Source organism: Globicephala melas, chromosome 4 (assembly GCF_963455315.2).
Source record: "Globicephala melas chromosome 4, mGloMel1.2, whole genome shotgun sequence".
Lineage (NCBI taxonomy): Eukaryota > Metazoa > Chordata > Mammalia > Artiodactyla > Delphinidae > Globicephala > Globicephala melas.
The window spans coordinates 3,880,868-3,903,494 of record NC_083317.1 but is presented as its reverse complement, the minus strand read 5'-3'; the positions used below and the strand labels follow the sequence as shown (position 1 = coordinate 3,903,494).

Genomic DNA, 22,627 nt, shown 5'->3' with positions numbered 1-22,627 from the left:
TTCCACCTTTGGGAGGAAAAAAAAAATTCCCAGCCTGAATGCAACCTGCTCTTGGAAAGATATCTGGGTCAGAGGTCGGGAAGTGTAATTGCGAATTTCTACACCTAAAAAAACACTCATCGGTGTAGACTGTGCAGTGAAGGAAGATTTATTTTTGGCCACATGAGATGAATAATGGGGGCAGGATGCGGGAGCATTCTAATGACGTCATCTGTATTTTTATGTTAGTCACGGAAAAGGAGAGGTTGATCTTAGCCAGCACACAGAAGCCTCAGACTCAGCTTCCACAGACCTTACCTTCCCCTGGGCACGTAATCGAATTTTACAGCCAGTAACTGAACCCATTCTCTCCCGGGGCTTCTCTTCCGCGGGTGCTCACACATTGGAACAGGACAGTGCTTGTTCCAGGGCCTCGGGAAGATCAGGCAGCCGCGTCCTTTTCCATATAATCTTGAAATCACAGTTGGTCTCCTTGAGACTGGAGTGGCAAATGGTTATTTCAAGCTTGTTTGTGGCAAATGTAACTAACATTTAAACTAACATTTTAAAAATAATCGGATTTAAAATATATAAAGATACCTTGAAATATATAAACATGGTCATTATTTTGGTGGGAAAAAAGCAAACTGAGTAGAAAATGAGTCATCGGTGCTGTTTGTGGCACCTTTCTCTAGACTTGCTTTCACATCCAGAGTCTCATCTACAGGAAGTTCGGCGGCATCGGTGACTAACAGTCCACACCAGTCTAGTAATAAAACACACCAGTTTCATTTCTTTAATCACCTGCTTGCTCCACTCGACACATATTTACGGAGTGTCTGCAGCAGGCTCAGCGTTGGGCTCCTGGGCCAGCCCCCAGCTGCAGGAGGATGGGTCCAAAGATCCAGGCCACAGCGGGGCGGACTGGCCTCCAACTTCACTAGCGTCCTCATACCGGCCACTCAGCCCACTCTGAGGGTCAGGGTTTTAATCTGTACAAGGAAAACAAAGTCCCTTGCAGGAATCGTGAAGACAGGTGGGTTCCAGACCCTGTGGGGTTATAGGACAGTAATCGTTATTTATGTTAATGGTCATTGGTCGTTGGGGGGTAAGGTTGACGTTTCCAAGTATAAAAGTAACTTCCAATGAGGAAGAGACTCATAGATATAGAGAACAAACTAGTAGTTACCAGTAGGGAGACGGGCAATATAGGGGTAGGTGGTTAAGAGGTACAAACTGTCATGTATAAAATAAGCTACAAGGATATTTTGTACAACACAGGGAATACAGCCAATATTTTAGAATAACTATAAATGGAGTATAACCTTTAAAAATTGTCAATCACTATGTTGTACACCTGTAACTTACATCAACTATACTTCAATAAAATAAAACAAATCACTGATTTAAGAAGTTATAGTTTCAATATTTTAATGGTTATTTTAGCATTGTTTATTTTACTGTGTGAGGAGATAAACCTTCATGGTTACTGCATGGCCATCTAAGAAACTCCAAAGGAAATTTTTTATAGTCATTTTCTTGTGCAAATATTTAACCTAAATACATGGCAAGTAACAGCGATGAACTAGGTGAAAAGATTTAAAATCAACACAGCAAGTCATTTAAAAGGCACAAAATATAAAGATGCATCATTTTTAAACTGTAGATGTTTTAGCACTTGTAAGCTTTAAAAAAAATTCCTAACATACCGTTTTATATATGAGATCAAGCATATACAATTGAATTTCAAAACTTTTAACGTTAGCTTTCAAATACAATAAATCTTATTAGACTATTACATAAGAAAATGCATACTGGATTGAATTTTGCATCTTAATGAGCTATAGCAAGTTTCTTAGTAAACAGAGAAATCTTATCTATAATTTTGTAAACATTCATATTCGCTGAAATGACTGAACCCACTCCAGTGTCAAGAATTTTTATATCACTGAAAACTTCTTTTTAAAAATTTGTTTTATTTATTTATTTTTGGCTGCGTTGGGTCCTCGCTGCTGCGCGCGGGCTTTCTCTAGTTGCGGCGAGCGGGGGCTACTCTCCGTTGCGGTGCGCGAGCTTCTCACTGCGGCGGCTTCTCTTGCTGCGGAGCACGGGCTCTAGGCGCACGGGCTTCAGCAGCTGTGGTTCGCGGGCTCTAGAGCCCCGGCTCAGTAGTTGTGGCGCCCGGGAGCGCTGGTGAGCAGGGAAGGGGCAGAGAGGAGCGCGACCCCGGGGATGCTGCTGGCCCTTCTCCCTAAGAATTCCTAGGTCCGCTTCCTCCTCCCTCGGGTCCTCGGCCTGCGCATCTCATAGGCGGTCCCTCCGGCTGTGCCCGGCTGCGATGGGATGCCCCCCCTCCACGTGGCCATTTAGCACGGCGCGCTGACCCCGTGAGCCGACGAGGGGCTGGGAACTGCTTCTCCGTCCCACCGTGCGGTCAGGACGACCCTGCAGGCCAAGGACAGGCAGGTGCGAGGACTCTCATGGGGCAGGGTCCCGGCGCCTTGACTCTGGATGAGTTTGCCGGTCCCTGAGGGCGGGGGGTGGGGGTGGGGGTCCCTGCCTCAGGATGGCGTCGGGCTCCAAGGACTGCGCATGGCAGGCACCAGGATATGGATAAACAGTGTCGGTGGTTTATTGCTTCTGGGACGTGGGTCTGCTCCGTGGGTTTAAACCTATCTTTGTCCTCCTTGGGGGTCCCCTCCTTGGGAGCAGTGCGCCCCCTCACACAGCCTTCGTAGGTGAACGGCTCACCTAGGTTCCGGAGCCAAGCTGACCGTGTTCCCGGGGTCCAGAACGAAGCCAGCGCCTTTAATGTCCTCCCGCTGGAGCGGCCCACAGGGAGGGGCCAGCGGAGCCCAGGCCACTCGGCGGCGTCCTCCCGGCCCCGCCCCTCCCCTCCCTCCCCACCCCCTCCCCGCCTCCTCCCCACCCTGCCCCTCTTTCTCCTCCCCCTTCCCTCCTCCTCCCCGCCCTCTCCCCTCCCCCTCCTGGCCCCTCTCCCCTCCCCCATCCTCCCGGCGGCTCCTCCCAGCCCTGCCCCCTTTCTGCCCGGCAGGCTCCTCCCTAGGAAGGTGGCCTTGCTCTCCTGGAGCTGCAACTCCTGCAGCAGCCTGCATGGCTGCTTTTGAGAATTCTCTGCATGATTTGAACGCTATTTGCTGAAAGAACATAACTTGTTCACTGCTGCAATTCTGCCTCCATTAATTCTGAATACATTTTATTACATTTTATTTAACATTTTGTTAGCTTGATTTATAATTTTCACCAATTTTGACAATTAGCATGTAGATTTCAGTCTGTACCCATCCCCGGGAGAAATGTCTGCACGGTCTGATCACCAAGACACTAGCTCTTCCCTAAGGACAACCTCCTGAGGGAACTTCTTTTCCCATGCCAGCCCCGGGGCCATTTGGTAATTTCCCAGCGGGGTCATTACAGCCCCTCTCCAGTCTTCACACTGCAGCTGATGTTCTGAAAACACAAAACCCACCTCACTGTTTTAGTTTGGAAATGGGCCTACCTTTCTAGCTTCATCTTCTGGTCTCCGCTGCTCTTGTCCTTGGAGGGTGGCCCTCCCCCACCCTGCTTCTCCCAGGTCCTCCGACTCAGGCTCCCCAGGGCCTTTGCACAAGCTGTCCTCTCTGTCTGGGAAGTTCAGCTGAAGCCTGGTTTATTCCCACTCAGCGCATCTCTCTGTTTTCCCGGTCACATACTTCTGTTACAAGCTCATGAGGCACGTGGCTGGGTGTATCATCGTGTTTACCAGGGGCTGCTGATTAATACCTGGTTCCTCCACTCTGGGCCCCGAGGGGACAGGGCAGCCTCTCTGCCTCCCCAGGCAGAGGCCCATGTCTGACGCTGCCCCGCCCACCTGTCCTGGCTCATCACTGATCACCACCCCCTGTCTGTCCCAGCCACTGGCCTTTCTTCCCCAGCCCCTCTGTGTGGCTCCTGGTCCTGGGACACTCTGGCCCTAATCCTCGGTGGGCCTCACCTGCCTTCACCTCTTTCTGTTCAGTGTCACCACCTCCCCTTCCTGTCTACAACAGCACTGACCCACTCTACCCGGAAGGCAGCCCCTCAGAGTCATGCGGGAGGCTGGGGGCTTTGCCATCTCTCTGCTGACACTCACCCTTGGTGATTTCGGTGACTCAGGATCTGCTTGGCTGGCCTCCAGAGCCCCCAGGGCCTGGGTGGTACAGCGCGGGCTCCCTAGGTCAGGAAGTCCCCAGACGTCCTCCCCACACGTACCTTTAGTATCTCAGTGTGCCTAGGCCCAAAGAAGTGCCCGGAAGTTTTGTTTGTTAAGTTAGAATCAAACAACTTGAAAAGTATTTATGGGAAAACGGTCTGGAAGGTCCTCAAAGAGTTAAGCAAAGAATTACCATATAATCTAGCAATTTCCCTCCTAGGAGTATCCCCCCAAAGAACTTAAAACGGGAATTCGAACAAAACTTGTACACAGATGTTCACACAGCCGGGAGGAGGCTAACCCCTGCCTCCCACCTCCCCCCCCGCCCCCCCCCCGCCCCTCGCCCCTCGCCCCTCGCCCCTCTCCCCTGAGCCACGCCCACCCCAGGGCCTGGGTCCTGCATGCACGTCGCTTGCAGGGTCTCTCCTATCGCTGCTCCAGATCAGCCCTCACCAGCCAAGACCTTCCTCCCCAGGACGTCTATTTGGAAAGGAATCGTCCTTGGGTACTTCTCACACACACCCAGGTGGCTTTACCAAGTTCTCAAGGGAGCGTCTCGGCAAGGTGGACCTCTGCCACCTGCGGGCCGAGCGTGGGAATTGCAACGGCGGCCGCTGGGGAATCAGGTTCCCAGCCAAACGGTCTGCCGGTCACTCGGCAGAACCTCATGGTGCACAGCTTTGCGCCGGGCACCGTGTAGGCAAGGGTGGCCGTGGCCTGGCTCTGGCCCCCAGGGTCCATCAGACTGGCCTACAGCGGGCAGCATGGTGGTGCTCGGGCTGCCCGTGGCGGCCAGTCCTGCCTCGCCACCTCCCAGCGGGTGAATGAGCTCTCTTGCCTCAGTTTCTCCCTCTGTAGAAGGAGGAAGGTGGAACTGAGGGTCCCGACTTCTCAGGATTGTGGGACTTAAACAGACAAACGTGTCCCCAGGACCGTGTCTGCCTGGCCTGTGCCAGCGTCAGCACGACTGTGTTTTTTCTTCCTGTCTGGGCTGTTTTCATGGGCTTTCAGTGATGCACTGAAAACTTCTGCTGTTAATTCCATCTGGTGTACTTTCCCATTGAAAATACATTTCTGTTAAAATATTATACAATTTGTGAAAGCAAAACAGTGAAAGCAACCCAAATCCCCAGGGCTGGGGCCCTGGGTGAATTACTGTCACTCATCCACATGGAGGAGTAGCTGGCAGTCGGGAAGAGGCAGGAGGTCGGTCCCTAGGGGTGGCGCCGGGCGGTCACACAGATCTCTGTGGACAGAGCAAGGGGGAGGGAAGCGCGAAGCATGCGTTACAGCTTGTCCAGGACAGGTGGGGAATAGGAAGGCAGCCAGCCACCCATCTATCATCATAACCCATCTGTCAATCAACAGCTGTTCAATTATTTATCTGTCATCTACCCATCATAATCTATCAGCTATCTATCATAATCTATCAACCATTTATCAACTATGTCCCTATCTAGCATAATCCAGCTATCAATCAGCCACCATTCAACTATTTATCATCTATCTATCATAATCTATCAACTGTCAACTATCATCTATCTATCTTCTATCTATCTATCTATATTTTAAAAATAAGCAATAGGATAATAATCTATAAGTATCGTTGAAGGATACCTATGGTGGGGGGGCAGGAAGACCTGAGGTGGAAACCCACCATCTTTGGACATGCCTTGTTTTAAAGGTTTCACTTTGGAACCATGCAAATATTTCACTCACTTACAAAACAAATTAACTTTTAAAAAGCAATCCCTAAAGGTCAAAAATAAAACAGGACAAACCATGTGTATATCCTTTTGGAGGCCTGACCGACCAGAGGGGAGCTATCTCAAGTGACTTTGAAAGTCACTCCTGGGGAAAATACCCGAGGACCAAAAGAACGATGAGAAAGAGAGAAAACTCTTAGACCTTTCCCGATATTCATGCTGTGGGTATTATTATTCTGGGACTGGTGTATGTTGAGGAATAAAGCAAATGAGATATTCAGAGTCTGTTATTACCTGTGTTGTGGAGTTTTTTCGTTTTGAGAGAGTGGAAGTTAAGGAGCTCTGAACTTAAAGGGAATATTAGCTCAGAGTCGTCAGCAAAACTGATAAAATTAGACAATGTAAACGTGCTGTAAATTGGGCTGGTTATCCATCATTATCTAAGTGCGTATCTGCGGGGATAACGTGCTGTAACTTGGGCTGGTTATCCATCACTATCTAAGTGCGTATTTGGGGAGATTGTTCCTCCAAACAGCAAAGGTCTCTCCTCCGCTGCACCTTCCGTCGACTGTTTTTATATAGACACAAAATTCCCATTTCTACCAAAATGAAAGGCATTGTATTTATTGCAGTGAACCTTTAGGCCATCCTGAGAATAAAAGGTGAAATAGATTATTCAGAGTTTACTTACAGTCTCTTAAAATGCCAAAGCCCTCCCCGCCTGATCAATTGCTTCTGTTCGTGATCAGTGATGAGATTATCAAAATTTTGTATTTTTCACTATTCATTCTAAAGGTCAACAAAACATATTCGCTTTCTGGAATAACATCGCGCTTGAAAGTTATCAGACAACAGTAGGTCCAAGTTATACACGCAACGAATAAAATCATTCTGCAGAAATCCGGGTTTTCATGCTTTCGGTAACCGACTCCTGTTCGGACTCCTGATCCGAAATTCTGGAAGGTGATTGGAGTGAAATCCCACCTGCTGATCCTGGGAGAGTGGTCACGCGAGGTTCCCACGAGTTTACCTGGAGAGGCATTGGCAGTTGTAAAGCTGGAGAGAACTCAGATGAAGGTGACTTCCATCAATGTCATCCTTCCATTATTCTCAAACACACCTCTGCTTTATGGCTACTCATTTCATTTGTAATTTAAAACTTAAACAAACGGTGCATTTTTAAATGCTCCTTTTTAATTTGCAGAGAGAAAAGTCAATGTTTATTATTAAAGAATGTGGCTGAAATACAAGAACTGTCTAGAGGGAAGCAGAGAAAAGATCAAAGGCCTGACTGCAGAATACATGGCAAAATTAATTAACTTTTATAAAACTTGATTCTGAAACTGCATTCCCTCCTAAGGTCTAAAGCACCTTTCTTTACCCTGTGTGTGTGCACGTGTGTGAACCTGAACCAGGGTCTCCCCACTCAGCTGCACCAGACCCCCTCCCCAGGGCACCGTCACCCAGACATGCCCGCCACACCCACTGCCCATCACATAGATGACCCCACATTCTACACATGGCATTTGGGGGCCTCTGGGCAAGGGACTGGTGAAGGTAGCCCTACCCACACCCAAAGAACTAGCAGGACCGGCAGAGATTTGAGGAACGTCTCCAGTGTGAGAGGCAGAAAATAATCAGAAAAGGGGAACTCAGAAGAAACAGAGCCAGTCCAGAGAAAACCACGGGAAACTTGAAACAAGAGACCTGCACATAATCTCAGGGGAACAAGATATTTGCACCTATGAAGTTAGAACAAGATGGGGCGGTGTGGAGAAAGATTACTAGAGAACCAGAAAGAACTCTTAGAAATTAACACACAATCGTAAAACCAAAAACTTGAAAAGCCAAGGAGGTCTACCAGAGATGTCAACAAAAGGCAAAGAGATGGAAGGAAAAATTAGAGTAGATCAGCAGGAAAGGGCCAACGTCCAACTCACAGGAATTCCAAAACAAGGAGGAGAGAGAAATGGAGAGATCGGAAAGTTATCAAAGAAAGAACACCGGGACCTTCCAGGACTGGCCTGCAGTAGGTACTCCAGGTCCACAAAGTAAAAATTCGGAAGAGAACGAAACCAGGGAGGACAAGGCAGTAGAGCACCCTCCCCTTCTCACACCTCCTCTCCCAGCCCCGGTTGGGGCACTCACCTTGAGACACCCCCGTCATATGATTTTATTTCTCTTGGGTAAATACCTAGGAGTGGGATTGCCAAACTGAGGGGGAGATGTACGCTTAACTTTAAAAGATACTGACAGACAGTCCTCCAAGGCAGCTGAACCATTTTGATCTCCCACCAATGCCAAGGACACACACACACACACACACACACACACAAATGCACACATACATACACACATGTAGACGTATGTACTTACATACATATATACACACATACATATATATACATACCTATCTTATTTTATATGTACATACATATATATACGTCTTTTAACAAAATTAAGACTTCATTTATTTAGAGCAGTTTTGGGTTTACAGAAAAATTACACGGAAAGTACAGAATTCTCATATACTCCTGTCCCCCTGCACCCCTACAGTTTCCCCCATTATCAACATCATTATTTGTGTCCTGCGTTGTTATAATTTATGAACCAATATCGGTAAATTAGTCTTAACTAATAATTAAAAATTAACAGTTAAATTAAACTAATGTTAACATTTAAATTAGCTACGCATTAAAAATAGGTGAATGATTTTTTTTAAGTGTCCCATTTTTGGATCAATTTTAAATACTTTCACTTTCTGTGGAAATAATTTCTTCTGCAACCAGCTAATATCTGCGTACAAGTCAATAGCGAGCAGAAGGGGCAGAAGTGCGTACGTGGGCTTGGAGCCAGGTGCACCTTAGCCAGGTAAATATTGACAGGCTGGAGCCCGGAGGAGAAAGCAAGATTGGGCTGTCAGTTCCCTGAGAGCCACGATAGAACCTAGGGTTAGAGTTCAAGGAGAGATCCCTGCCTTTCACGCCAAAGCCTTCTATAAGCTCTCCTGGAGATGCCTTTGTATCTATTACATAAAAAACTACCCATTTTTTTTTAGGAGTCTGGGATTAACATATACATACTACTATCTATCAAATAGATAATCAACAAGGACCTACTGTAGAGCACAGGGAACTCTACTCAATATTCTATAATAACTTATATGGGGAAAGAATCTGGAAAAGAATGGATATATGTATAACTGAATCATTTAGCTGGACACCTGAAACTAACACAACATTGTAAATCAACTATACTCCAATATAAAATAAAAATTAAATTTAAGAAAGGTATGGCATTTAAAATAAATCACCATTATGAATTCAATGGAGAAAATATTAAATTATATAGCCTTTTGTCTTTCTCTTTTCTGTTGGCTTTGTTCCATATTGGTGTAAGATGTTAAGCAAAAATTTGATATTTTATTAACTCAAATTCATATGATCATTTTCGTATTTTAAGATCGCATAACATAAATCAGAAATGCTTTTCAATCTCTCCATCATATCTGAAACTTGAAGTGCTGAAGATCATTCTTTCATTCATTCAATAAAGTCTTATTTAATTTAAAAAAAAAAGCAACTATCCCATTTACTTTTCTTCAAGCTGGTAAGAAGATTCGTGCCATAGTTAAGCATATGACACCTCCCAGGTGTACGTTTCCTGGCTTGCTACCCATGTTCCCTGCGGACAACCAACCTCAGTTACTTTCGTCCAGATGTCTTCTTGATTTTGTCCAGTTGTCACAGCAACCACAGTCCCAGAGACATTTGTCTCAGAGAGGAGACATTTACACAAACCGCAGGGCTCAACAGACGGCTTGCGTAGCTACCGAAAAGGAAATCGGTAGAAACGCGAAAACAATCCGGTTTATCCGAGGCAAGGTTTTACCTCTTCAATGTGCAAAACCAAACAAAAGGCTTTGCAAGCCACCGCCGTAATATTGGCATTACTTATTAAAAGGTAATTTAGTAGCAAAGATGTTTAAAGGAATGTCAACTGTCTTGAATAAATATACATTGTTTCCAACAAGCCCCAGCTATTTGTAGGGCGCCGTGGCATGTGTTAAAGCAGTGGTTTAAAATATTTTAACCTACAGCCCCAGTGGGCCCACACTTCCAGGACGGTCTCTACTTCAACGATGATGGGGGGTGGGCTCTGCGGGGCCCCTTCCTCCTCAGCCGGCCCCACCCCCATGCTGGCTTCCTATTCCCTTCGGTGCATTGACAAGGGAAGGTCAGACTGGGTGGTCCCTACTGACTGCCAGGGGCTCTCCCCTGGCCACTCAAAGCTGCAGGGAGAACGAAGCGCCCCCAACACTGCAAGCAACTGCAGATTGCCTTGGTCAGAGGCAGGAATTGAGAGAAAGAAATCGTAGTTGCTATGGAAACCATACATTTTTCTATGCTAAAAGATTCAGCATCAAATCATGGGCCAGGTGCCAAAAAAATGAAAACCACCATTTAAAAAAACACCTCATTACCAGGAAATTCAGAATATGAAGAGTCCTTTTTTTTTTTTTTTTTTAAGATGAATTTGTCATTTTCTCTAGGGATTCATCTCGGTCTTTCTTTCCTCAGCTTTGGTAGCCTCTAATTAATCAAATTCAGAAACTTGACTTATTCTTTACCCTTTTCAGAATAGACTAGCACATAGTTATAGAGTGACATATCTTTTTGAATGTAAGTTAAAAAATTTCCATAAAGTGATCTGTGCATTATGGGAAAAGTACAAAGCATTCTAGCTCACCAGGAGTTCTAATCTGGCTCCATAGAATTCTCTTATTGACAAAGTATTTGCTACAATACTGATAAATACATGCTCTAAAACTAAACATAAATGCACCAAAAACTGAAACATAAACTTGTCAGTAAAGTATGGTTTAATAAAAGATTCTTTAAAACTATAAATCATATTTTTCCTGAAAATCTACATGAGGTAAAAGTACATACCAGTGAGGTCCACACAGAAAGCAGAGTTGAACACAGATAGAAATAATTAAAACAAAATAAAATTGCAATTACAACATTTTAAATATAAATTGTGATAATGGATCAGCAAGTATAAGTATTTCAGAAGACATTTCTACCTACACTCCGATGTACTGTTAAACACTCATTTGCAAAAACACGCTAAATGAATATGAAGAGCAAAAACTTATTCTAGGTTTTCCCTGATGGTGCAGTGGTTAAGAATCCGTCAGCTAATGCAGGGGACACGGGTTTGATCCCTGGTCCGGGAAGATCCCACATGCCATGGAGCAACTAAGCCCGTGTGCCACAACTACTGAGCCAGAGCTCTAGAGCCCGTGAGCCACAACTACTGAGCCCGTGCTCTAGAGCCTGTGCTCCGCAACAAGAGAAGCCACCGCAATGAGAAGCCCGCTCACTGCAACGGAGAGTAGCCCCGCTCGCCGCAACTAGAGAAAGCCCGCGGGCAGCAGCAACGAAGACCCCACGCAGCCAAAAAAAAAAAAAAAAGAATGTGTATATGTGTATAACTGAGTCATTTTGCTGTACAACAGTAACTAAGACAACATTGTAAATAAACTACACTTCAATTAAAAAAGAAAATTGAATCCCTTGAAGGTTCAGGGGGAAGTCTGAGAGGAGAAAACATGAAGAGAAAAGGCTGAAGGACTAGGGCAGGTTAAGAAGTGAGTTGGTGGGTTTAAGAAGTGAAAGGCTATTAGACAAAAGGCTATAATCCCCTCTTCTTGATGTTTACCACAAAAAGAACACGAATGAATACCCTCAATTATCCAACACGAAGATGTTTTTAGACAGAAACAATGACATTATGAAACCTCTTCCACTTGCCCCATTAACAATAAAATACATCATGTCTGGGGGAGTTTAGCCATGTTTCTGTTCTTGGTGTGAAATCAGTTGCTGAATGGCAGCTCAGGGCTGTAAAACTTGCGTTGTTCCCAAGTTGAGGAAAAGACGCTCTTCTGGGCTGTGAGTCACCGGAGCCAGGGATGAGCCTGGGATGAGCTGGTTCCCAGTAGGAGCTTTGATGGTAGTAGTGGTCGTAGATTTGCACAGCAAGCTAGAGGCGACGGTGAGCCCTGGAGAGTCAGAAGTCTGACTGCAGCTGGTGACTAGTCGGTTAGACTGTTTAGGCTTTGACCCCCTTGAAGGCAGATGGGGGGTGGGGTGAGCGTAATTACAGCCAGAGCGGGAAAGCTGAGCCACGGCTGACAGACAGTCAGACGGGAGCCAGTAAAGTCATAATGTTTTGTTGCATTTGCAATTAAAAAGATGAAAAAAACAGCATGGAGGTTCCTCAAGAAGCTAAAAATAGAGTTGCCGTATGATCCAGCAATCCCACTCCTGGGCATGTATCTGGACAAAACTGTAATTTGAAAAGATGCATGTACCCCAATGTTCATAGCAGCACTATTCACAATAGGCGAGACATGGAAACAACCTGACTGTCCACGGACAGATGAATGGCTAAAGAAGACGTGGTACATATATGCGATGGAATACGGCTCAGCCATAAAAAGAAACGAAATAATGCCATTTGCTGCAACATGGATGGACGTAGAGATGATCATACTGAGTGAAGTGAGTCAGACAGAGAAAGACAAATACCATATGACATCACTTATATGTGGAATCTAAAATACGACACAAGTGAACGTATCTACGAAACAGCAACAGATTCACAGACATAGAGAACGGATTTGTGGTTGCCAAGGGGGAGGAGGGGTGGGGGAGGGAAGCACTGGGAGTTTGGGGTCAGCAGATGCCAACTATTCTATATAGAATGGATACACAACAAGGTCCTACTGTAGAGCACAGGGAACTATATCCTGTGAGAAACCATAATGGAAAAGAATATGAAAAAGAATATATATAGGTATAACTGAGTCACTTTGCTGTGCCGCAGAAATTAAACACAACATTGTAAATCAACTATACTTCAATACAATTTTGTAAAAAATAAAAAGGAAAAAAATAGGCCTCTGTTTAAAAAAAGTCTCTACTATTTGGTGCCACAATTCAGACGCTGGTTATTTTGGGAACTTTCTGACGAATCCCTGGGGGATGCTCTTAGAAGCCTCAGAATGCTGGCTTGGTATGGGCCAGCTACACTGGCGTCTTCTTTTCTTAAGAGGAACTGTTTGGCCCTTCAGGCAAAAATTCACGATGTCTCCAAAAGTACGGACACGGTTCTAAATATAAGCGAAGAAACCCAATTCCACACACATGACGTTACAGATCCATTAAGACAACGTTTTCTAACGCTATTTCACTGGCAGTGAAGTCTACCCTTTGCTTGAGAAACCCCGCGTCATGTCACAATGAGACGACAGCCATCTCAGGGGGCCGTTGGAGGGACTGGCTGAGCTGACGTTGGTGGAGCCCCGAGCAAGCAGGAGTTCGGGCTGTCACTCTTCTTATCTGAAATGGACATGCAGGGTGTTTAAATACGACTCCTTTCAGTTATGTTTTTGCTGATGCTTACGAGATGTATGCAAGCTGAAAATCTAGGGGCACGCACCTCAGCTCCGTTTCTAAAGAACTCGAAAAATCAATGTCCAACCCACCAAAAAGATAACCAACCGCGTGAAAAGACCTTTGCTCAGGATCCTGAGATGCTAAGAACACGGGGCACGGGTTTTTTTTTTTTTTCACTATAGCATTTATTAGAAATTTCCAGCGGGATGGCAGGGGATGGGAGGGAGGTCCAAGAGGGAGGGGATATACGTATACATAGAGCTGATTCACTTTGTCATACAGCAGAAACTAACACAACATTGTAGAGCAACTATACTCCAAAAAAACAAAAACTTCCATTGTTCTATTCCATTCATCACGTGTGTCCCATAGACTGTTACAGCGAGGATGCTAGGAAGTGATGTAGGGATGATTGGCATGCATGGGGGCAGTCCAGGGAATATGATGTTTGAAAACCATAGGGTGCCTGCTGACATGTACTTCAGGGTCTGCAAAAATGTACTACAGGGGCTTCCCTGGTGGCGCAGTGGTTGAGAGTCCGCCTGCCGATGCAGGGGACACGGGTTCGTACCCCGGTCTGGGAAGATCCCACATGCCGAGGAGCGGCTGGGACCGTGAGCCATGGCCGCTGAGCCTGCGCATCCGGAGACTGCTCCGCAATGGAAGAGGCCGCAACAGTGAGAAGCCCGCGTGCCGCAAAAAAAAAAAAAAAAAAAATGTACTACAATGTTGGACCTGAAACCTATATGATTGTGTCGAATGAGTGTCTTCTTTACTGCCATTTCCATTATGTGATCATTTAACATAACGAAGAGCACTTGTTGTAAAGAAGGAACCATTTTCTGCTAAATGGTCCCCTGCCATTAATCACGAAGCAGGAAGAATCGAAAGGCTTGATTATGTTTTACTATTTGCTAACAAGGGGCAAAAATCATAACTTAATGAACAAAGTTGAAGAAGTAATTAATAATCTTATCAATAAAATCGAGTCATTGGAGATGAGGATTTCCAAGAGTCTCATGAAGACAGAAATTTCAGGTGATAATTCCAACTGGATATAGCAAAGTTGGGTTTTGGGGGGGAGCGCTTCAAAGCGTTGGTGGCCACCCTTGGGAAAAACACTTGCCTATTAATCTCTGTGGCTCGGGCTTACTGTCGGGGGGTGGGGGGCCTCAGGGGAAATGACGAAATGATGAGAAGAAGCACAGTCCCCGCCCTTCCGGAACTTACTGAACAGCAGGGAGGCACAGACAGGAACAAATTCATAGAATGAGTAAACAGCCAGCGTAATTGCCGACTGGAGCGCACGGTGCTTGCTTTGCTATCAGAGTGGGAAATGAGGGCTTCCGGGGGATTCCAGGAGGCTTCTCTGAGGAAGTGACGTTTGAGCCGCGATCTGAGGGCCAAGCAGCATTAACCAAGCGGGGGGTCAGGGCGCTGGGCGTGCGGAGACCCTGGGAGAGAACGGGGAAGAAGGAGGCGGGGCAGCTCCTGCAGGCTCGAGGCCGCAGAAGGGATCGGCGTGTCCAGGGAGCACTTCGGATCCGTTGGAGGACGCGGACCTTGGTGCATGGGTGACACACAGAATGACACCTTTACAAGGGCCAACGAGGCCACCGTGTGGAGGACGGGCTCCTGGGGACGAGCGGGGGCTGTGTGGCCCCTTAGGGGCTGTCAGCTGGGAAGGTGGTCATGGGGATGGTGACACCCGGACAGACCCAAAGGCACAGGGGGTGTAAGCGTGGGATGGCTCTGGGCTCCTGCCCGTGCGACTAGGTGGAGGGCAGGGCTGTGGGCCGTGAGTGGGGACAGTCGGGGAGCGCCAGGTTCGGGGCCAGGGGTCATGAACTCCGGGGTCAGACGTGAGAGCTTGATGGTCCTTGGCGACATCCAGGGGATGAGTCCGTGTGCCTTCCCGGAACAGAGGATGGCAACGCACAGACGAAACGGCGGCCGCTCCTGACGGCAGCAGCCTCACCCCCAGCCCCGGATCATTCTGGAGACTCCGGCAGGGCAGCTTTTGGATTTCTAGAGCATTTCCCGCAACACTGCGGCCATGCCTTCTCTTTCTTTGTGACCTTGCTACTCTGTTTTGTAGCTAAAACTAGGAAGACAGAATTCCTGGGGTTGAGGGCAAGCTGCAGATGGTCACGCGAGGGGGTGATGCACTGTGCCCAGGAGGAGCTGAAAGGCCCAAGTGGAACAGACAGTGAACAGCGGGCCCCAAGCCCCAGGTCCTGCACCCTCACTCTCCCCGGGAAGTATGCTGGGCCGGGCTCTCTGCAGACACTCAGGGTGGGTCTGTGTCCCATTGAAGGGACACCTTCCCATGGAGAGGGGCGTCCGTCTCCCTCCTTATGGAGCAAATGTGGGCAGACAGACCGGTCATCGAGGAAGAGCTGGAGGCTTGGTGCCAAGGCAGTCTGGATGTGGGGCGCCTGCCCTCAAGTGTTGTCTGGATGCCAGCAGCCTGCACCTGGGACTGCAGGACCCCGGGGAGCCACAGGTCCCGGCTCAGGGAGGAGAAGCCTCAGGTCCATGGGTACCAGGGCTTGGCGGGGGAGGGGTGGTCCCAGCCAGCTCGTTGTGCGGGTCACCCAGGTAATTCTGCTGCCTGCAGCGCACGCAGGTCAGATCATTGGCTGTCATTCCAGGACTAGGACCTCCTGATGTGGGGTCGCTCAAGCCAGGTGCAAACACCCACAAGGGGAAGCAGCCAGTGGCCCAGCGGTCTCCCCCTTTCTATTGGAATTTGCTGCACATACAAGAACATGCTCACAATTGGTTGGACATTGAGGGGGTGAACCCTATTCACTGGCAGAAGAATTAGCTGCTACCAGCTGTTCTCTAAGATACAACTGAAGTACCTAAAACAAGGTTCTCATAATTCAAATCCTTAGAAGATCGGATGACACTCCAGGTGTTTCATAACTTTAAGATGACTCTTCCTAACAAATAGGAACATATCATTATTTGATCAATAAAATGAGGGATTCTTCCAGACCACGTGCCCTAAGGAACGCCTTGCTTACTAAGTTCTCCCCTCTCTCTGGCTGCTCATCTTTTTTTGTGTCTGTTCCCTCCATCTAAGCTTTACAAAAAAATGCTACAACCACTGCTTTGTTGCTTTTTTTTTTTTTTTTTTTGCGGTACGCGGGCCTCTCACTGCTGTGGCCTCTCGCGTTGCGGAGCACAGGCTCCAGACGCAGAGGCTCAGCGGCCATGGCTCACGGGCCCAGCCGCTCCGCGGCATGGGGGATCCTCCCGGAGCGGGGCACGAACCCATGTCCCCTGCATCAGCAGGCGGACTCTCAACCACTGCGCCACCAGGGAAGCCCTGCTTTGTTGCTTTTAAACAAACAAACAAACCCTTGTGAAAGCTTCTGATATCTCAGTATCTTGTTTATTTTCAATGTTTGGGTCATTTAAAATAATCCAAACATTTCACAGGGTCTGAACTACACGGGAATTACAACCGTTCTCAAAATATACCGTGTGTCCACTACTTGGAACGGGCAGTCTGAGCAGAGGGCCAGCAATGGAAAAACACAGCTCATGGCAACTTTTATTTGTTGTTATACAAACTAATGGGACACGAAATACACGTGACCTCTCAGCCTTGATGCATTTCAAAATCCAACGGGAAAGTCACTGACACGGCCCTGAGCTGGGAGCCTCGAGCTCTGGCCACTGTGACTGTGAAGGCCGTGCATCTGCCTCCCGGGCCCCGAATCCTCCAAGGCAGGTCCCTGTCGGTCACAGTGGAGCGGCACCCGGCACAAGGAACACATCCCACTCGGGGCCCCCGTCCCCTCCTTGCCTCAGGGACACGCAATCCCGGGGGCCTGCTCTGCAAGGCTTACACCGTCAGATGGCACAGAACGACACAACTTCACAAATTCACCGGCCAAAACCAAGCATCTTCTGTTTATTAATTTAGAATAACCTCGAGGGATTCACAGAGCTCAGTGGTGACAACGGCTCCATCCAATTTCCTCCTATGGATACAGCTGTGCACTGGGATCAGTTAAAAAAAGTAAATCTTTTCCATCAGGAAACAGCGACAGAGGTGCGGAACAGTCTACAGCTGGTAACTCTTTGGGCTGAGTAGTACTTTTTATTTTTTGCTTCCCAGTGTCTTATATGCAAATTCATAGCAACCGTTTTAAGACAACACGAACCTATTTTGCCTCAGACAGTCACCCTATTAGACCAAATATTTCTACAGAAAACTCAGGAGTCAATTTGATTTTTATTTAGAGTTCTTATTATAACAGGAAGTATGATTAAGCATCTGTGTAGTTAAATAAACGGCGGGAGGTACACTGGGGCCACACAACCTAAATCAGGTTCTTTAAAGACATCTGATGCGTTCTTACTCTAAGCATAAAAACAACTTCTCTTAAAAAAATAAAATTGTGATTTAAAAGGCCTTTGTTTCATAGGGGAGAGGAATAAAAGATAAATGCTAGCGGGTGTTCAATCATGTTTGGATTTTTTACTTGGTCATTTCGTCCCTTACATTCTGCAAATGCAAAAGGACGGTCAGCGATTTTTAAGAAAATACCTTAGGAACCTCGGCGCTTTTGATGATGCCACGGATACCTGGACCACTTACATTTGGAGAACAGAGACGATACTTAGAAAGTATATCACCCCCAGCCCAAGTTCATTTGATGAAACTATTAGGTATAAAGCAGTTAATTATATACATAAATAACATAAAAAATAATTATCATAAATTAAAAGTCAAACAATCCCCCACTACCAATTCAGAGGTGCGAGTCGTCGGGAGTTACCGGTGAGCTGGGTGTGGAGGGCGAATCCTGAAGCCCCTTTCACATGCCGCGTGGGTGATGAACTTAGTTCACGAAAGCATGTATTGCACAAATCAAAGCCTAGCCCCCTCCTCAAAATCGTGCGATTTGGAATGAAGCGAAGTGCTGAGAACGTTGCATTTTGCATAACAGGTCGTCTGTAGCCTCACTAGCAGCGTAAGGTTATTCTGCCTCATTTATCTGCTACTGATGGTCTCCCAAACAATGCAGGATCGGGGACAAATACTGATCAGGACAAAGTAAGGCAAACAAACGTATCATTTCATTCTGGACAGCGTTAAAGCATCAGGAGGGTAGAAATCTAGCCTCTTTGCCCGCCTCTTTGTTTCCCTGGCTGCGCCGTGGGAGGGCTGGCTGCTGGCTGCCACCTTGGTGGTCCAGAGCCTCACCTGCCACTTCTGAAACGGGCGCACACGTGTGAAAGCGCGTCCCCCGGAGGGGCAGAGCTCCCGTCGCTCAGCACATTTATTCACTCGTTCATTAGGGGCACTGACGCTTCTACTGCTCAGCTGATAGCCTTTCTGCTTTCATACTACTTGGCAGGAAATAGCACTGTCTTCACATTTCAAAAAAACCTATACCTTTCTTGGGGAAAGAGCCAAGTTCATTCAACATTTTATAGAAAACTGGTCTTGAAACACACCAACCTTTGGACTTAAAGTTTAAACAGAAAAAAGACATGAATTTCTCCTGTTCTCTAGTGCGGGGGATTCTGGCTACGCCTCAGCCCTAATAAATACGTTTGGTGGCAGGGAATCCTGAGACACAACCCCGAGGTGCCCCCAGAGGGGCCGGCATGAGGCTCACGGCCCCTGCATCGGGGCAGCCGCGTAGAGCTGGACGTGGACCCGCAGTCCCACAGTGCAAACGACTTCTGTGTGTTAGAGGAAAATAGAGAACGACGTGGCCTCCGCAGTCTCGATCACACAAGGCGTGCTCGAGGTAAAGTTTAAAAAAAAAAAAAAAAGGAAAGAGGCATACTGAGAATCGATTCACGAATTCTATCACTAAGGTGCCTTGGTCGGCAGTCTCACGCGACCCCTTGCCCGAGAGCAACTCGTGAAGGCCAGAGGAGGGGCGTTCGCTCCCACAGGGCATCCTCCCACATGGTTTCAGCCCAAAGGTGCAGAACGAATTCGACTCAACTCAAATTTCAAAGAGAGTCAACGTGACTTGAACTCCTATCTGCTCATTAGCAAAAACGTGCAGGAGCCACAGGAGAAAACCGGCTACGTTTCCACACAGTAGCGGAGCCCTAAAGGGAAACATGAAACACGCCACTTACATCCCTGGTGACATACGGGTCTTACCACGCTGCTCCTCCCTGGGTTTCCTTTTCCCAAACCCTGCGCCCATCCGCCTTCCGGGGGGGAAGCCTGGGGGCCTGGCCTTGCCGCGCAGAGCACATCGGGCCTCAGGGGGACCTGCTCGGGGTCACTTGTGAGCTCAGCTGACAGACTGCGATGGCTGTTGGTGAATTTGGAGATGACGCTGCAAAAGCTACGTCAACCTTCCTGATGCTGCAACGTGCGGTGTTTTGTTTTTTTGTTTGGTATCCAGCAAACAAATCTCAAATAAAAACAGAACCGGACCGCCTGCCCGTGGTTCTCCCCCAGGTCCCCGCAGGGTGACTCAGTAGCTGTACATCTGCGGCTGCTGCTCGGCCGGCACCGGGGGCTGGGCGGCCTGCGAGGCGGGGGCCGGGGCCGGCAGCACGTCTGTCTGGGGCACCGCCCGCCAGGTGAGCGGAGGCTGCTCGCCGAGCTGGCTCCCCAGGGGCGTGATGGAGTTGACCAGGGTGGTCAGGTTGATGAAGTGGGCCACCGACTGCGGATTCGAGGCTTCCGGCTGGGGGTGGATCTGGAGGTCGTTCTGGCGGTTGTGCAGCATGGCAGAGCCGCTGACAGTGTCAAAGGTCACGGTCAGGATGGAGTTGTCCAGCTGCAGCTGGCGCTCCGGGGTGGTCAGGTGCCCGACGGCCACCGGCTGGAGGTTGGTAAACTGAGTCCCGGCCGCGGTGGTGATGGGGGTCACGGTGATGTTGGTCAGGCCGACGGAGCTCGACGGGGTGGTCACATTGGGGTCGCCCAGCGTCACCACCACCTGGAAGAGTCACGCACAACATGGGACCGTTAGTTCCTGCAGAATTGAGAACATGAGCAGCTTCCTGTGCTGTACTTTGTCACGGAGGCCATCTCGTGACGCTGGAATCATCACACCCCTGGCCCAAAGGAAGGAGTTAAAACACCTGCTGCTGAGAGATTAAACCAAGTTCATTTTTCCTGGAAAAAGAATTCTAGTGAAAGAGAGAAACAAGATACAGACACCGTCACCGAGGCCATCAGCTGGAACTGAAAATCAAAGGGTTTCCGTAGCTAGGAAAAAAAACAGAAGAAAGTAATGAGAAAAACAGAGCACATTCTTCACTGTCTCTTAAATTCTGTGAAGTGATGATGGTAAATGGAAATCCCAACTGTAAAGGTCAAAAGGGCAGTGAACCAATGTGCAGTGCCGGAGCTAATAAATGAAAAAGCAAGCCATGCTCCTCCCCACAGACAGGGCTGCAACGCAGGAACGTCTGCAACCAGGGCGACCAGCGCCAGTCAGGGGAGGGGAGTGGCGCCCGACACACGCCGACCAGGAGCTGGGGGCCTCGAAACCCCAGCGGGGAAGCCTTGGTTAAAAGCAGCAGGCTGGCCGGCCACACGCCCTGGCATGCAGAGTCGGGCCCTGCCTGACTGGCCGGCATGCTCAGGCCATTGAGAACCTCCCCAAACTAGACGCAGCCCCGTTCCCAACCCGGGAGGATGGCGGTGACTTCTGGGTCTAAGCTGGGAAACGGGGCACGTGCTGGCCACGGCCAGAGTCCAGGCCCCCCACGCCCGGGGCCCCCAGCCCTGCACGGGGAGCGGCGACCTGCTGGATGCTCTGCACGGCGGAGCTGGTCTCGTCCCCGACGCCGCCCGAGAACGTGGCCTCCTTCTCCGAGAACTCGCTGAAGGTGGCCTCCTCGGGCCCCGTGGCCCCGGCCTCGTCCTCTGGCTTCTGCTTCCTCTTGTGAGTCCTCCTGGCGGCTTTCACGTGCTTCCCTTCCGCCAGATCCTCCTGCCCCAGGCTCAGCTCAGGCTGCAGGAAGAGAAGGCGTGACAACAGCGGGTCAACGGGCCGTGGCCCCGAAGCGGCCAGCGCGGCCCGGCCCTGTTCCTGGACACCAGGTGATCAGGCTTGTCTGCTAACTTGCACTTCTAAGGACGGGGGCAAGTTCCTGTTGGTTTCAGTTGCTTTTCTTTCAGGTGAAGGATTTTAGATACCAGTCATATTTTTAAAACCCACATTTTGTGCTGAAATAGAAACATCTCTAAAAGCAGATTTTTTGAGCCACTGTTTCAGCCCTGTTGAGCTCAGTCTGAGACTGAAAAATGCTTTCACATCAGGACTCTCATCCCCTGGCTGAAACAGATTCACTGCAGACACAATCTTGGATCAAAATGAGGCTGACCGCAAGAACTGTGCAGTCACCTTTTCTGGGGACAGCAAACAGGGCCCGGCGGTAATGGCGACCCCAGACGGGTGCCCTGCACACGTCTTCTTGAGCTGCTAAGTGTGGCCTGTTTTCCGACCTACAGCTGGGCTGGCCCAGCATCACGGAGGCCGCTGAGTCACGGTGGCCAGCAAGGCTCTCCTCCCTCCTGGTCCTTGGTGCCATCCATGAGACTTGCTCCCACCCAGCGGCAGGCAGACCCTGAGGAGGGGTTGCCCCGGCCAGGGTGGGCGTGGTCCTGGCCCTCCGGGGCTGCTGAGGCGTGGGGCACGGCGGTTCAGTACAACCCGGCTGCTGAGCGCCGCGCCCAAAGCTCCGTTGCAAAACACAGAGGTAGAAACGTGATTTTAAAATAACCGAGAGCATGACACGTTTCCTTTAAAAGAAGAGAAGCTGGGCTTCCCTGCTGGCGCAGTGGTTGAGAGTCCGCCTGCCGATGCGGGGGACGCGGGTTCGTGCCCCGGTCCGGGAAGATCCCACATGCCGCGGAGCGGCTGGGCCGGTGAGCCATGGCCGCTGAGCCTGCGCGTCCGGAGCCTGTGCTCCGCAACGGGAGAGGCCACAACGGTGAGAGGCCCGCGTACCACAAAAAAATAAAATAAAATAAGAGAAACTCTTTATATAAAGCTACTGACTAAAAATTCCTTTTAAAAGTAAGTTCACCTAATACGTTGAAAGTTATTTTGCTTCTAATAATCTAATTGTGCTAATAAGCTTTTCTGGAAACACCTGTGATGCTTAAGTTTAAGTGTCAGCGTGGCTGGGCTCGGGCGCCCGGCTGGGTGGCTGAACACCAGTCTAGAGGCTGCCGTGAAGGGATCTTTCAGATGTGATTAACGCTGACATCGGTGGGTACTGAGTCATGCAGAGCGCCCTCTGCAATGCGGGTGGGCCTCGTCCCG

The 22,627-nt window shown here is 48.7% G+C and overlaps 1 protein-coding gene across 4 annotated transcripts in view; it reads right to left on the bottom strand.

The window, feature by feature from the left end:
• Positions 1-16,797: 16,797 nt before the first annotated feature.
• PRDM15 (PR/SET domain 15) overlaps positions 16,798-22,627 on the bottom strand; it is a 59,182-nt gene continuing 53,352 nt past the window's right edge. For all 4 annotated transcript variants that reach the window (XM_060297776.1, XM_060297778.1, XM_060297777.1 and 1 more), the window contains 2 exons: positions 21,101-21,310; positions 16,798-20,287 (listed from right to left, as the gene is read on the bottom strand). In XM_060297776.1, coding sequence (XP_060153759.1) covers positions 19,817-20,287; positions 21,101-21,310 — 681 coding nt within the window. In that variant the 3' untranslated portion in view covers positions 16,798-19,816. The remainder of the gene's footprint in view (positions 20,288-21,100; positions 21,311-22,627) is intronic.